The sequence below is a fragment of the Mus caroli genome, unplaced genomic scaffold, assembly GCF_978045245.1.
Source record: "Mus caroli unplaced genomic scaffold, Mus_caroli_1 scaffold_4, whole genome shotgun sequence".
Taxonomy (NCBI): domain Eukaryota; kingdom Metazoa; phylum Chordata; class Mammalia; order Rodentia; family Muridae; genus Mus; species Mus caroli.
Genome location: NW_028227259.1, coordinates 125,953,895 through 125,969,862, shown reverse-complemented (window position 1 = coordinate 125,969,862; position 15,968 = coordinate 125,953,895). Strand labels below are relative to the sequence as shown.

The following is a 15,968-nucleotide window of genomic DNA, read 5'->3' as shown; positions in this document are numbered from 1 at the left end:
AACAAACACAGGGCATAGTGCACACAAGTCCAGGATAGCTAGAACTACACCGTGAGACCTGCTCTGGGGGTACTGGGGCAGAGTGGGGTGGTGTGTGGGGCTGGGGGTGGGGCTTAGTAGTAGGTTCACCTAGCACGTAAGGCTACGGGGCGTTCCAGCACTGTAAAAACTCCAACGGGACCTGGTGGGGTCCAGCAAAAACATGATCAACTGCATGTAGTACCCTATGCTTGGTCCACAGCACTCCCAAAACAAGCACACTGCTAACACAGTACAACAGCTGGTAACTGCTGTTTCTGCTACAGCCAATCCTCTCCTCAGAGTGCTGTATATAACTCACAGTTTGGTCTTCCCCTTTGTGTGATGACCAAACATGGAATCTTTCAAAACCATAAATATATATTATGTGGTACTTCAAAGCATAAGGGAAACTGACTCTAAAGGCAACAACTAAGGAAGCACTGACTCCTTCGTGGTGACTGAAGGCTCTTTAAGGAATCATAAATCTAAGGTCCTCCCCCTACCTGGCCCCCCCAAAGAAAGTAATAAGAGAATTGTGTTGAGAAAGGCTGTTAACAGCTAGTAGTTGTGACACATCTTTAATCCTAATACTCTGGAGGCAGAGATACACAGATACTAGAGCTCCAGGACAGCCAGGGAGCACTGAAATTCCCTGTGCCTCAGAGTTTCAGTATGGACATTTCAACCACAAAGCACAAACAGCCATTAGCACCAACTGAAGCACAAACATCAACTGTAATCAATGACAATCTAAATCAACTATAGTTAGTGACAATCTATCATTCAAGAATTTTTTAATTGCAAAGGTCCTTTCCCAGTGCTACAAGTGCCTCTCCAGATGATAGACCAATGTTCACAAGCCCCTCTTTAATCAATACTTGCAATAGGTAGGGGACACATGCATATACATATACACACAAATGTAAGTACATTTAATTCTCAGAATACTCAACCACACCCACAACAGCATCCTGTTTGAGATGGTCCCACTGTTAAGCCCAGCCCAGGCTAGCCCAGACGGAGCTCCTGAACCCAAGGCTTACCTAGTAGTGGCCAACATTATGGTAGCAGGATGCACACTGGGGCTGCAGAGATGGTTCAGTAGCTAGGAACCCCCACATAGTGAACTCAGAACCATCAGGAGCTCCAGTCCCTAGGGATCTGACATCTTCTGACCTCAGTAGCACCAGGTATGCCATGGTACACATAAATACATTCAGACAAAATGCTCACATACAAAAGTCTAAAATCGTTTTTGAAAAAAATGCATACTACAATTATATATTTATGCTTCTAAAATTACCAAGTTATTTTCCACCTAAGTTTTAAATATTTTCTAACAAAAAATTCATTAAAACTCGCATTTTTATTAGATTATTTAAAAAGCTATTCTAGAAAAATACCACTAATAAAGAAAAGGAAAAGAAAAGAAAATCTCATTCCTAGGTCTTGAGGCAAAGGCAGGAGAACCAAGAGCTCAAGGTCAGCCTGAGCCACATACCAAGATCCTGTCTGAGGTGAGGGAAACCAAGTCTGTATGGGTGCTGGAGACCTGGTGCTGGAGTGAGCCAATCACACCAGGGTTAGGGTCACCTCGGAAACCCAAGCCTACCTCTCCTTGCATAACTGGAGTCTGTATCTTTAAACTGTACCACGACGAAGTCTGAGCATTTGAACAAAACACTCTCCATTATTTCTTCACGTTTTGGCCCCGAACTGGATTCTGTACTTTTCTCATGTGCAGCATCAAGTACCAAGTCACACTAAAATAAAAAGATTAATAACATTAAAAACATTGATTAATAGCTATTTACAGAGCTATTTAGCTCATCAAAGCCATTTACTTTTAAGCCTATGACAAAAGCATCCTGCAAAAACCTGATTATCACATCCTGTTTGGACTTGTCATGCACCTACAATACAAAAACCCTCGAATCTAAAAGCTGATCTTACTATAGCGTATCTGAAACACACTAATGCTAAAAAAAGAGACATGCAGGGCAGTAGTGGTGCACACACCTTTAATCCCAGCACTCGGGAGGCAGAGGCAGGTGGATTTCTGAGTTCAAGGCCAGCCTGGTCTACAGAGTGAGTTCCAGGACAGCCAGGGCTACAAAGAGAAACCCTGTCTCCAAAACAACAACAACAACCAAAAAAAAAAAAAAAAAAGACAACTCTGTACAGCCCTCTTCTAGCTCACAACATCTGAAAATGGTTGAAAATCATAAGCACTGTCTTAGTCAGGGTTTCTATTCCTGCACAAAACATCATGACCAAGAAGCAAGTTGGGGAGGAAAGGGTTTATTCGGCTTATACTTTCCACATTGCTGTTCATCACCAAGGAGGTCAGGACTGGAACTCAAGCAGGTCAGGAAGCAGGAGCTGATGCAGAGGCCATGGAGGGATGTTCTTTACTGGCTTGCTTCCCCTGGCTTGCTCAGCCTGCTCTCTTATAGAACCCGAGACTGCCAGCCCAGAGATGGCAACACCCACAAGGGGCCCTCCCCGCTTGATCACTAATTGAGAAAATGCCCCACAGCTGGATCTCATGGAGGCATTTCCCCAACTGAAGCTCCTTTCTCTGTGATAACCCCAGCCTGTGTCAAATTGACACATAAAACCAGCCAGTACAAGCACATACAATATTTTCAGCTTCACAAACCAGTCATTAAATAGTAAGAATTTGTTATTAGAGAGGAAAAAAAAAAAAACAAGTGGTTATCAAACAGGTAGAGAGTGTGGTAATCAGGAAAACATTTGTATCTTATCTCATGAGCTCAACTGCCAGCTCCACAATCAGCTCAACCAATGACAAGACACTCTCAGGAAGCTACGGGAAGAATTAATACTTAGTAAGAATTACCTTAGGACTGTATGTTTTAAAAACTCCTTCATATATGCCTCCGTTTTTCACTTGTACTTCACATTTCGATCCCTAAAAGACACAATTTAACAGAATCAAGAGTGTGGTTCCCATCATGGGTGTCTCCCTTTCATTTTCTGTAAGGTCTCATTCAATATTGGATATTGACTGGCAATGATCAAGTTTCAGCACATTAACATTATACCTACTTCTCTACTGGTACAGGACTGGAAACTCCAAAGTGAATATAAACTGAATCCTAAAGCTACACATTTCTGTCCCCACTACCATTAGATAACAAAATATTACACAAAAGACCAGCAGCTATAAATACTATTTTACATGCAACAGAGTTAGCAAGAGTATTTTTACTGTGAGTTGTAATTAACTGAATAGCATTCTAGTGTATTTTTTAAAACCATCTTTATTAGTTATAGCCTAATAATATTAGGTTGAGAGTTATCTACATTTTAACTCCATGTAAAATCCCACCCCAAAGGAGTTTATCCGCAATAATCAGGTAACTTACAACAACTGATGTAAGTATATGAACCATCCTCACGTTTGCATAGATTCCATCAAAAGAAATCTGGAATGTATAAAAAATAAACATTATTGTAAGCTGGTCTTTGTACTTGCCTATATACAAAAGCTAACCTTGTCTAGCTCTAAGATATTTGGATTATAATGCATGAAGGAAGAGCTGGTTACGATCACATTTTGTTTCCCTACGAGAAAAGGTAGAGTTTTAAACAAATCAAACAACCATTCCAACTAATAATTACTATGACATAAAACAGACAAAAACAGGAGACTCAGACCTCCATGCGAGAAAGCAAAAACCTCTGGAGAAGACAAATCATTATTTGTAGGGTCTGTGTTTTGTACAGCTAGCGGCCAGGTACAGAAGGGTTGTGCAGTAATGGCAGGCATGCCTGTAAATACCTTTAATTCCAGCATTCTGGAAGCAGAAGCAGGTGGATCTATGTGAATTCCAGGCCATACTGATCTACACAGTAAGTTTTCAGGCCAGCCAGGATACATATTTAGTCCTTGTCTCAAAACACACACACACACACACACTCCTTCAGATGGGGCTCATAAAATGGTTTAGTGGGTAAAGGCACATGAGCCTGATGTCCTGAGTTCAGTCCCCACATGGAGGTCCTCTGACTATTACACCTGCACCATGGTGCACCTACTACCCCCACACTAAATAAAAATAAATATAAACCACAACAGAAGCAAACATCAGCCAGGCTGGAGAGCAGCTGGATGACAGAGCCCTTCCCTAACACATTAAAGAGCCTGAGCACCAAGGGTAGCAGGGTAGTGAGGAAAGACCTCCCAACCCAAGTCCTAAAGAGGGGCAGTACATCTTAATAAAGAAGAGAAGTGCTGAGCAGGGTACACCTTGCACGACCAGCTTCTCTCAACATGTCTGAATCAAGGCAACAAAACCATTCCAGGCTGGACTACAACAGGGTGTGACCTCCTGACTCTCAGTAAGATAGTCTGAGGGATAAAGACCATATTTCAAAACTCAATGACAACCAGTTCTGAGTTTTTGAGGCTAGCCTGGTCTACATAGCAAGTACTAGACCAGCCAAGACTACATAGTAGACCCTGTGTCCAAAAAACAAACAGGTAGGCAGTAGTGGTTTACACCTTTAATTTCATCAATCAGGAAGGAGGCAGAGGCAGGCAGATTTCTGAGTTTGAGGCTAGCCTGGTCTACAGGAGTTCCAAGACAGTTAACAACATGGAGAAAACCCTATCTCAAAAAAACCAAAATACCAACCAAGCAAAAAAAAAAAAACACCAATAAGAGGGCTTCTCATATGGAATTTCATGCTCTTTGTGTCTATTTTAACTTCACTGATAAAAGTTGGAAAACGTCAGGCCAGAAGGTGTTTTCCAAGAAGGAAAAATGACTGAGTTAAAACAGACAGCACATTAATCCTAACAAAAAGCCCAGAGAACTCTGCAAACTCTGGTCCTGGAACATCAAAACCCTTGACACGGTATCAGTATTATGTAAGCCACAAATACCATTAACTGAAAAGTGTTCATTTCAGAGGCCTTCCCAAATCAACAACCTTGTATTAAACTGACTTATCTATAGACTATATGTAGTACAACTGGAAATGTAATTCTTTGCTTTATTATTGAGTCTATGGTTGGAAATCACAGTTTATGTATTTTTCTAAATAACATTAAAGTTACTCACCGTAGGCTGAGGCAGTCCTTTGCTACTATTCCGACCTCTGCAAAGATTAAACATTGTTTTATTAGATTCAATTTTTATTTTATTTAATGAGTACATAAAATACAAGCTTCTAATTCTACTCAAACACAGGCCAAGCTGACTGTGAAGGGGCCATCTAATATAGTGGGACAGGAAATCTCAGTGGCTGTGTGCTACCAGGTCAGGACAGAAGACCACAAAGAGGAAAGAAAAGACAAGACTGCTGTTTTATCAAAACCAAATAGGTAAGGCAGGCGGAGTGCCACATGCATTTGATCCCAGCTCTAGGGAGATGGAAGCGCGACTCTACACAGTGAATTCCAGGGCAGCCAGAGCTGAGCGAGACCTTGACCCTAATATATAAATAAACAAAAACAAATGCATAACAGAAGAGTAAAGACAGCCTATTGGGGTCTAGTGGTGTGTGGCTGCACTCACCCTTCAGAGGCTGAGACAGTGGGATGCTGTGGTGTGAGTTCAGCCAGGGCTGTAGAGCACACCTTGTCTCCCCACCCCAGTCAGTGCACCGAAGGACAAGGGTACACAAAGGAGCAGCACTAGAAGTGAGGAGTGGTGGCACAGGCTTGTGATCAACATGGCCGACTGACACCGCAATCAGAATCAGCTCTCATTCTCCCCATCTCTAAAGTAGTTAAAAACTTCCAAAGATAAGTTAAAACAGGGCTTTGTCAGAGGCTCAGGAGGTAAAGGGACTTGGTGCAAGCCTAAGACTTGAATTCAATCCCCAGCATCCATACGACTTCCCATCCCAACTTCTACAATCTGACCACTACAACACGTGTGCTGGGACAGAGAGAGAGAGAGAGAGAGAGAGAGAGAGAGAGAGAGAGAGAGAGAGAGAGAGAGAGAGAGAAAATAAATGTTTAAACATCAGATAGTTCTAAACACTTTTATTTCTAAATACCATGTGTCTCTGTCAGATTTGGTACGTGATATTGCAGGCCTGGTGGTTCACAGCTGTAACCCCAGATGAGGCAGTAGCTTCCTTACTTGAGGCTAGCCTGGGCTGCACTGTCAAAATTCAGGAATTGTCCAACAAGTCTTTTCCTTACCAACCTTCTCCCTTGGAAAAGCTACAGTACACAAAACTCAGCTAACAGGTTAGGAATATAGCTTGAGGTAGAGTGCTTGCCTCAGAGGTCCTCAGCTCAGGGGGGGGGGGGGGAGGGGGGACAGGGGACTACAGTCTGCTTTCTTATTGTTTTTGAGCCCTCAACTCAGTTTCCAGCACTGCAGAAACAAACAAAACCCACATTAAACAACATAAAACCCTGCTATCAAATGGTGCCTTTGTAATGTGGACTATTTTCAAGTGAACTGAATCATAATAAATAACACCATTGTTCCTCTGTACTCTAGGGGATTGGTCCAAGATTCCATCAGAACCAAAATTCAATGATGTTCAAATCACTTATACGGTATTTGCATGACCCACATACCTCATTTATTATTTAATATCTAGTCAATTGAAGACACTATATATACACAACTATATTATTTAGAGAATGACAAGGGGAAAAAAACAAGACCCACAGTCCTTGCTGGTACAATTTCCCCCGATCCTTTCCACTCACTGTTAGTTCAACCTGCAAGTCTTGAACCTGTACAACTGAAGGCTTCTTCTAAAGGGAAAGATTGAGTTTCTCACAAACAACAAGGAATTCTACATTTCTGTTCCACCTGTTGTGGAACAACACACCTGGAATCCCATTTTAAAGTTGCTGGGGTTTTTTTGTTATTAAATGTTCTATGTAGCTGAGCACCAGCCTGTATGTCTGTGCACCTTGTCCATGCTTGGTACCCACAGGGCCTGGAGCAGCACACTGGATCCCCAGAAACTGGAGTTACAGAAAATTATAAGCAGCCATGTGAGTGCTAGAAAACAAACCCAGGTCCTCTACACAAGCAGCCAATGTTCTTAACCACTGGGTCTTCTGTCCAGCCCTTGAAGTGCCATTTTAATACAATAGCCACACATTCCAATTGAGTCCAAATTTGAAAATTCAGGAAACAGCTGAAAGTCTAGAGCAGGGCTGCCAACTCGTGGCAGCAACACTAGCAGAACTCCCAGGCAGCCCACTACCTAGTTCTCCACCCTTCAACTGTCTTCCTCACCTCACTCACGCAGGAGAGCTGGCCGAGGCTGGATGGCCTCTCATTTCTTTCAGAAATTCTAGAACCCTAAGATTCACACATTGCAATGTTCTTGGCACCTGGCAGAATGGCTCAGCAGTTAAAGGCACTTGCAACCAAGCCTGACAACCTGCGTTCCATCCTCTGGACTCCCATAATTTAAGGAGAGAACTCTCACAGGTAGTCCTCTGACCTGTACATTCCAGTCTGGAGTTATAAGAAAAGAAAAGAAAAGAAAAGAAAAGAAAAGAAAAGAAAAGAAAAGAAAAGAAAAGAGGAAGGGGAAGGGGAAGGGGAAGGGGAAGGGGAAGGGGAAGAGGAAGAGGAAGGGGAAGAGGAAGAGGAAGAAGAAGATCCAAAAGCATAAAGAACCTGACTTCTCACTTGTCACAGATCTTGCTAGGAACCAAGTAAATGTTACACACTGGACTCTGATCAACCACTGTTTGACAGTTGATGGACATGAACCTTAACCCAAACCACCCAACCCAGTTCACATGCAGTAAAGTCCTGCTGCAACTAGGTGCACCTAATCTACACCCAAGCTTTTGTTTCTGGGTTATGCTTTTTCACTCTTAGGAATCACAACCCAAGAACTTCCTGGCACCCTTCAAACTTTACAATTAAGACTTAAAAGGCAGGCTGAATTAGTAGACTGTAACTGGCCCTGGTTTTATCCCCAGTACCACACAAAAATCAGGAACAGTGACACACACCTGCAATCTTAGCTCTAAAGAAGCCAGGTTCCAAATCTTCAGATGTGAGTATATTCTGGAGTAACTTCAGAAACCAGGACAGTAAAAAGGAACCACCGAAGCTGCCTTTAATCCCAGCGTTTAAAATGCACAAGTAGGAGGGTCTGTCATCAGGCTAGCCTGATCAGCATAGGGAATCTAAGGACAGCCAGGACTACAGAGACCCTGCCTCAAAAAACAAACAACAAACAAAAAATGACCATTGGCAGGGTGTGGGGGAGGAGAACAAGAGCTGGGCATAGTAGGGAAATGGTGAGGGGTGGGGTGATCTTTAAGAGGGTAACTAACAAACAGAGGAAGAGAGAGGGGATTACATACAGAGTTTCATCTGAGCTGACAACACTTTCTCCAAGAGCCAAAGGCAACCTAACAAAAAAAAACCCCAGACTCCTAAACATATTGCTACTGCCCTTGGGTGACCCCAGAGGTGGGAGGTAAGTAAGTCTACTGCTGAAGACACCATGTACTTTAGAGTCAGGACTCACACACAAGCACCTGAGCTGGAACTGACCTGAATGCTTGCACCCTTTAAGGACTAGCCTTCACGGTGCCACTGTGCAAGTTTACAAAGGAGGCGAGCTTCCAGCAATCTAACTCTAACCCTACCCAGCTATGATACCTATGAACCACAATGACTGGCATGACGTGGTCACCCTAAGGCTTGCAGTAGTGGCATTCTTTGGCAGTAACCAACAACTCTCTAATTGGGCCACTCAGTGAGAGAAAACTCATGCCCTGGTACTGGAAACCTAGCCAACTACTCAGTGCAAGTGAAGTCAGATCTTAGAGAAGCACAGAACCCCCTAACTCTAGAAAATTGTCCTTACATCACAGATAAGTATAGTCCTCACACCTCATCCAGGAAACTTCTTAGACAGGGGGACCATTACAAAAACATTCAACCCATCAAAATGCAGCAGTATGGAGCCTATTCCCAGTAGATACATCTACAAAACATTCCCATACCTAAGGCTCAGGAAACATTGCAGAAGAGAAAGCAGAAAGACTGTAAGAACCAAAGAGTCTGCTGTGAGATTGTGTCTCCTAGTAATGTCAAAAGTCTCACCAACATGGCTGCCTTAACATGAGAGGAGACAACACTGATAGACACAAAGTGGATGGGAGAAAACCCACAAGGCTTATACAAGAACTACAGACAACTTAGGAATGCTAAGAGTGAGAGAAACAGTCTTCTCCAGGAGAGTGTACACTAATTGGTTATCAATGACAAACGGTCAGCCCTGAAAACATACATGTGAGAAACATACAGACTGATCAGGTTATAGTTAGGAATATACTCATAAACATATATGCACGAAATAACAATTAATGAAAAAAGAGGCCATGAATTAGAAATGGAGCAAGGAGAATAGGCGAGGGAGGAGAAGTTGGAAAAGGAAAGAGAATTATTTAATCCTATTATAATATCAAAAAGAAAAAGATATTCACTGGTAGGGTGTCATTAGCCCCAGGAAGTAGAAGTAGGAGGAACTCTGAGTTCAAGACAAGGATGGCCTTTCTAAGTGAGCCCCAGGACAGCCAAGGCTACACAATGAGACTTTGTCTCAAAAAGTGAGGGTTGATAGTCAAGAGAAGGCTCAGTGTCTGGGAGCACTGGGAGAGGATGCTGTTTCTTTTTTTTTTTTTTAAAGATTTTATTTATTATATACATAAGTACACTGTAGCTATCTTCAGACACACCAGACAAGGGCATCAGATTTCATTACAGATGGTTGTGAGCCACCATGTGGTTGCTGGGATTTGAACTCATGACCTCTGGAAGAGCAGTCAGTGCTCTTAACCGCTGAGCCATCTCTCCAGCCCGAGGATGCTGTTTCAATGTCCAGCACCCACATCGAGCAGCTCACAACTACCTGTGACTACAACTCCAGGAGCATCTAACACCTGTGGCTTCTGTGGACACCTACACTAACATGCACATTATCCAAAGCAGACACACAAAAAATTAAAAATAGTAAAGATAAAATTTTTTAAATCCAATTTTACTGTTGGCAGAGGCAGGCAGATCTTTTGTGAGTGAGGCCAGCCTGGTCTACAGAGCAAGATCTGGGACAGCCAGAGCTAGACAGAGAAACCCTGTCTCAAAAAACAAAAAAAATTTTTAAAGTCCAATTTTACAACTATGTCTTACCAATTTCCTCCACTTTTTGAATTATTAACTCAGCTCTTACTTCCATTTATTCACAGAATGTTCCTAAAAGATGAAAATGAAAGTCAGGCATACTGGCACATGCCCTTAATCCTAGCATTCAAGCAGAGGCCAGGCTGGTCTGCATGGTGAGTCCCAGGACTGCCTAAGCTACACAGTGACTCCCTGTCTGAAAACAGAAACAAAAAAGATGAAACAGCTGTACCTTGCTAAGAGTTTTCTCTTCCTGATTGCCGAGACAGCACTAAGTATCCCTGAACATGGGTGGCTTCTCCACAAAGCTATGAGTAAACTAAAGTAACAAGGCCCTGACAGAAGGCACACACATCATCTCTTTGCTGCCTATAGCTACAGCTTTGAGTACTACATAGCAATTGCTGGGCAACCCAGTTTACTCAGAACCAGACAGTTCAAAAGGAAAACAAAAAGTCCCAGTGTTATACAGCAGCAAAGAGCCAAAGAAATGACACCCACCAACCAAAACTGACCTACAAGTCAGACATGTCAGAGAGGGTCACTGAGGTGCAGCAAAGGAACCTCTGCAAACCAAACCCCCTTCCAGTCACCTAGACCAGTGCTTCTCAATACTCCTAATGTTGCCACCCTTTAATGCAGTTCTCATGTTGTGCTGATGCCCAAACATACAATTATTATTCTTACTAATTTACTACTGTAAGTTTGCAGTTGTTACAAATAGTAATGTAGATGTATGCTTTCCAATGGTCTTTAAAGTGAATGAAAGGTCATTGGTACTCCTGTCCATAGGGGTCTCGACCCACTTACTTTTAGTTTGGGGGGCTTTGGGGGGTGTGGAAACCTGAGTCTAATGTACCTCAGGTTGGCCCTGAAGTCGGTATGTAGCAGAGGCAGCCCTAGACTCTTGATCCTGCTTCTACCACCCGAGTGCTGGGATTACAGGTAAGCACCACAATGTCCAAAGCCGGGACACATTCCGGCTCCCCCTAAATCCTATGCGCGCATCTGCTCACTGAGTTACATTCCCAGCTCTCCGTTTCTTCACTAGCACTAGACCCAATCATCTACTTAATTTAAAAAATTAACTTAAGTATGCCTTATTGGAATTACTTGGAATAGAAAGGTTTTGTATTTTGAATTTCCAATTTCTTTGGACTTTAGACTAAGGAGGTATCTTGGGATGGAACCCAAGTTTAATGTTTCATATGGACCTTGTGCACATAAGCTGAAGGTGCCTATATTCAGAACCTTAAGTGGCCACACATTCTGACCACATCGCCTTTGGCTTGGTGCAGAACTTCCCACTTGTAGCATCATGCTGGCACCAACACATTCAGACTTTGGGACCTGTGAACTTTCACATTTTTCAACCAGAGAGGGTCAACCTAAAACAAACACTAACTCTCAAACATGGTAAAGACAGACTAGCAAAATGTCTCAGCAGGCAAAGGTGCTTACAGATGACTTCAGTTCAATCCCCAGAACCCACATCATAGAAGAGAACTTACTCCTTCAAATCATCCTCTGACCTCAAGTATGTGCCCACCACTCCCACCACCCTTAGCACGCAACACACAAATGCACACACACACACACAAATAAAAGAAAGAAAGGGGGGGGGGAGGAGACTGGAAAAACAGCTTACCAGTTAAGAGCTCTTCCAGCTCTTCCTGCTGGTGACAGAGTTCAGTTCCCTGGACCCACATCAGGTGACTCACAACCATCTCACCAGCTCCAGGGCACCCAAACCTCCCGGACCTGGAATCATGTGCACACACACACACACACACACACACACACACACACCTATACACAATGCTGGCTATATTAACACAAGAAAACCTGCACGTAAAATAACTTCTACACTGCTTCAGAGTAACAGGAAGAAGGAAATAGATGGTATATGAAGCAAGACCAGTGTGACTTGCTAAGTATTGAAGTAGCAGGTGTTCAAGGGTCATCATACCAGTCTGTCTACTTTCCTGCAAATCCCTTAAAGACACCAAGTGCTACAAAAGACGCCCATCAAGCACCCATATCTAGCAGGACAGAAAAACACAAGCACAAAAGATTCTAACCACCACTGGTAGGCTGCATTTGTCAGCTAAATCTAAAATGTGATCCATTCAACATAAAAAAGATTTCATTAGGAAATAAATGGGGAACTTGAGAAATGGATCGGTGGTTAAGAGCACCAGTTGCTCTTCCAGAGGTCCAGAGTTCAATTCCCAGCAACCACATGGGAATTGAACTCATACAGAAAATAAATAAATAAAATGCAAGTTGGATGGCTCAGATGGTAAAAGCACCTGCTGTCAACTCTGACAGCCTGAGTTCAATCCCCCAGACCCACAAGGTGGACAGAAAACCACTCCAGAAAGGCGTTCTCTGACTGCCATATGCACTCTATGGCATTTCCATGCATGTGCCTGTCTGCCTGCATGCCCTCATACTAAATAATAAACAAACAAACAGATGGAAGGGACTGGAGACTGCACAGCAGTCAAGAGCATTTCTTCTTGTAGAGAACCCAGGTCCAGCACCCACATGGCAGCTCAACCTTCTGTAACTCTGGTCCCAGGGAATCAGCACCTACTTCTAGCCTCATCGGGCACCCATACACACAAACACACATTTAAAAAGAAAAACCTTTGGGAAGCAGAGGCAGGCGGATTTCTGAGTTCAAGGCCAGCCTGGTCTACAAAGTGAGTGCCAGGACAGCCAGGGCTACACAAAGAAACCCTGTCTCATAAAAATCAAATAAAAAAAGAAAAAAAGAAAAACCTAAGTGGGAGTGCACGCTTTTAATCCCAGCACTTGGGAAACAGAGGTAAGTGGATCTTTGAATTTAAGAACAATCTAGTGTATATGGTAAGTCCTGGGCCAGCCTCAAAAGAAAAAAAGGAAATCTAAAATCATGAAACTACTAAACAGCACTGTGACCCTGAATTCTTTGTTTTTGTTTTGTTTTGTTTTGTTTTTTTGAGACAGGATTTCTCTGTGTAGCCCTGGCTGTCCTGGAACTCACTCTGTAGACCAGGCTGGCCTCAAACTCAAGAGATCTGCCTGCCTCTGCCTCCTGAGTGCTGGGATTAAAATGTGTGACCACGCCGGGCGTGGTGGCGCACGCCTTTAATCCCAGCACTCGGGAGGCAGAGGCAGGCGGATTTCTGAGTTCGAGGCCAGCCTGGTCTACAAAGTGAGTTCCAGGACAGCCAGAGCTATACAGAGAAACCCTGTCTCGAAAAACCAAAAAAAAAAAAAAAAAAAAAAACAAAAAAAAACAAAAAAAAAAAAAGAAAAAAAAAGTGTGACCACTACGGATGGCTGTGACTTTGGATTCTTAAATATGATATCAAAAGCACTGTAACTGGAGAGTTGGCCTAGGGCCGTGATATATGATACAGTCTCAGCTGCTTGGGAGACTGACAAAGAATGTGCTCTTCTTTAAAAACAACAACAAAAAAAAAGATTTATTTATTTTATTTATATGAGTACACTGCAGCTATCTTCAGACACACCAGAAGAGGGCATCAGATTCCACTACAGATGGTTGTTGCTGGGACTTGAACTCAGGACCTCTGAAAGAGCAGTCAGTGCTCTTACTGGCTGAGCCATCTCTCCAGCCCCAAGAAGATCCTCTTGAGCTCAGTAATTTAGCACCAGCTTTGACAACAACATGACAATATGCCTCTTTAAGCCAATATTCAATATTGAGGAGGAGCTGTGTGTGAACTCTGTAATTCACTAACAAAAATAAAACCAATAACCTAGTTCAAAAACAGCAAAAGCAAACAAAAACCAAAACCACCACCACCAAAACCCAGATAAACAATGATCTGCAAAAAGATGTTCAAAAGTGAATTAAGAACACCTCATGCTCTTCCAAAGAGCCAGGATGGGAACAGATCCCAGCACTCACACTGGATGGCTCACAATTCCAGTTCTGGGAAACAGCATCCTTTACTGGCCTCTGCAGATACCCATACACATGAATAAATCATGAAATTAATCTAAAAATAAAAAGATGTTCAAGCTGCATATAGTGGCATATCCCTGCAAACTCAGCATTCAGGAGGTGGAATAAGAGAATCAGGAATTGAGGTGAATCCCTGCTTCATAGTGAGTTTAAGAACAGTCTGCATTCTATGAGACTCTACCTCAAAAAATATATATATTCTTTTTTTTTTTTTTTTTTTTTTTTTGGTTTTTCGGGACAGGGTTTCTCTGTACAGTCCTGGCTGTCCTGGAACTCACTCTGTAGACCAGGCTGGCCTCGAACTCAGAAATCTGCCTGCCTCTGTCTCCCAAGTGCTGGGATTAAAGGCGTGCGCCGCCACCACGTCCGGCAAAATAAAATATTCTTAGTATCACTAGTTTTTTAGGAAATTAAACTTCACACCCATTATGGCAGCTTATAGCGCAGGGATTGAAGTATTTACCTTTCAGGAAGCCATGAATTATTTCTGGCACCATTTCTCTAACCAATGCCAGAAGTTAGCAAGTAGGTGAGAGCAGTGGGAGAATCAGAATCTTGGGTACCACTGAGAGAAAGGGAAGACGGTGTGCCCCACTGGCTAACATGGCGACTCCTTAAATCATTAAACACAGAAGTTGTTGAGACAGCTAGCTCACTGAATAAAGGCATCCCTGGAATCCATAAAAGTGAGTGGGAGAGACCTGGCCTCTCTCTCTCTTTCTCTCTCTCTCTCTCTCTCTCTCTCTCTCTCTCTCTCTCTCATACACACACACACACACACCAAACAGAGAGAGTTGTTGGTCAGGTTCTTGCAATCACTCTGTTGCCAGCAGAACCAGATAGTACAACTTTTACTAATAACGACAAATCCACCACAGCCTTGGATGCAGGACAAGGAGAGCACACTGTGACAGTCAGGGGCTTCCTGCTGGGAACAAAGACATCAATGTCAACAGAATCCTAACCCTGAAGTGAACCACACGAGCCAAACAACCAGCACCAGTCCAGGTGTGCACACCGTCGTAATGTGGCATTATGTGGCAATAATGGCATTACTTGGTGGGAGGGAATAAGGAACCATTTTCTATTTATCTCTAGGAGAGTTACAGGCTACACGGAGACAATCTAGTGTTGTTTTCTAAGTGGACGTGGTATCAAATTATCTCTAAATATTTTTGTTCATTCCTATAGTTAGAGCTGCTCTCTGACTTGGTCAGAGGCTAACAACTAGTCCAAGTGCAGAGAATGAGCACTAGGCCTAAACCAAGACTTCCATGTGAGTCACCCTGCCATGTTCAGAGAGACCAGACAAGGGAGGGTACGGGAGTTTAAGGCCAGAGAATGTACATATGGCATTGCAGTTGTGCTCAAGAACTTAAGCAGTTGGGTTACCTGTCCAAGACTGGGCACACCTATAATCCTGCACAGACAGGACATGGGATCCCCTAGGGTGCCAGCCCTCTTTGGGATCTACTGGGAATGAAGGAGGAGGAGATGCTGGAGGAGGCAGGTCTTCTCTTCAGTGCTGTAGTGCCTTTCCTGTAGTACAGTGAGTGACTCCCATCCCACATTCACACAACCAACTCTAATCAAAGTCAGCGGTTGCCAAACGCCAAACAACAGACAGACACAGAAACAGGAGGGGGTTGGTTGGGGAAAGGGGGTTTAGCAGGAATGGAATCAGGTATGAGAGTTTCAGGAGTGGGAAACAACCAAAGGACACTCTGTACATCAAAGAAATTAATAAAGGGCATTATATACATCAAAAATAAATAAAAACTAAAGTAATTGGGAGAAATCTA

The 15,968-nt window shown here is 43.1% G+C and overlaps 1 protein-coding gene across 7 annotated transcripts in view; it reads right to left on the bottom strand.

The window, feature by feature from the left end:
- Window positions 1-15,968, bottom strand: part of Atxn2 (ataxin 2) — a 102,104-nt gene that overhangs the window by 62,845 nt on the left and 23,291 nt on the right. For 6 of the 7 annotated variants that reach the window (XM_021161688.3, XM_021161685.2, XM_029477312.2 and 3 more), the window contains exons 2-5: window positions 5,115-5,151; window positions 3,414-3,473; window positions 2,885-2,956; window positions 1,634-1,784 (exon numbers count right to left, since the gene is read on the bottom strand). In XM_021161688.3, coding sequence (XP_021017347.2) covers window positions 1,634-1,784; window positions 2,885-2,956; window positions 3,414-3,473; window positions 5,115-5,151 — 320 coding nt within the window. Of the gene's footprint in view, window positions 1-1,633; window positions 1,785-2,884; window positions 2,957-3,413; window positions 3,474-5,114; window positions 5,152-5,570; window positions 5,594-15,968 lie in introns of those variants that run through there. The other variant, XM_029477314.2, reaches the window with a different exon arrangement.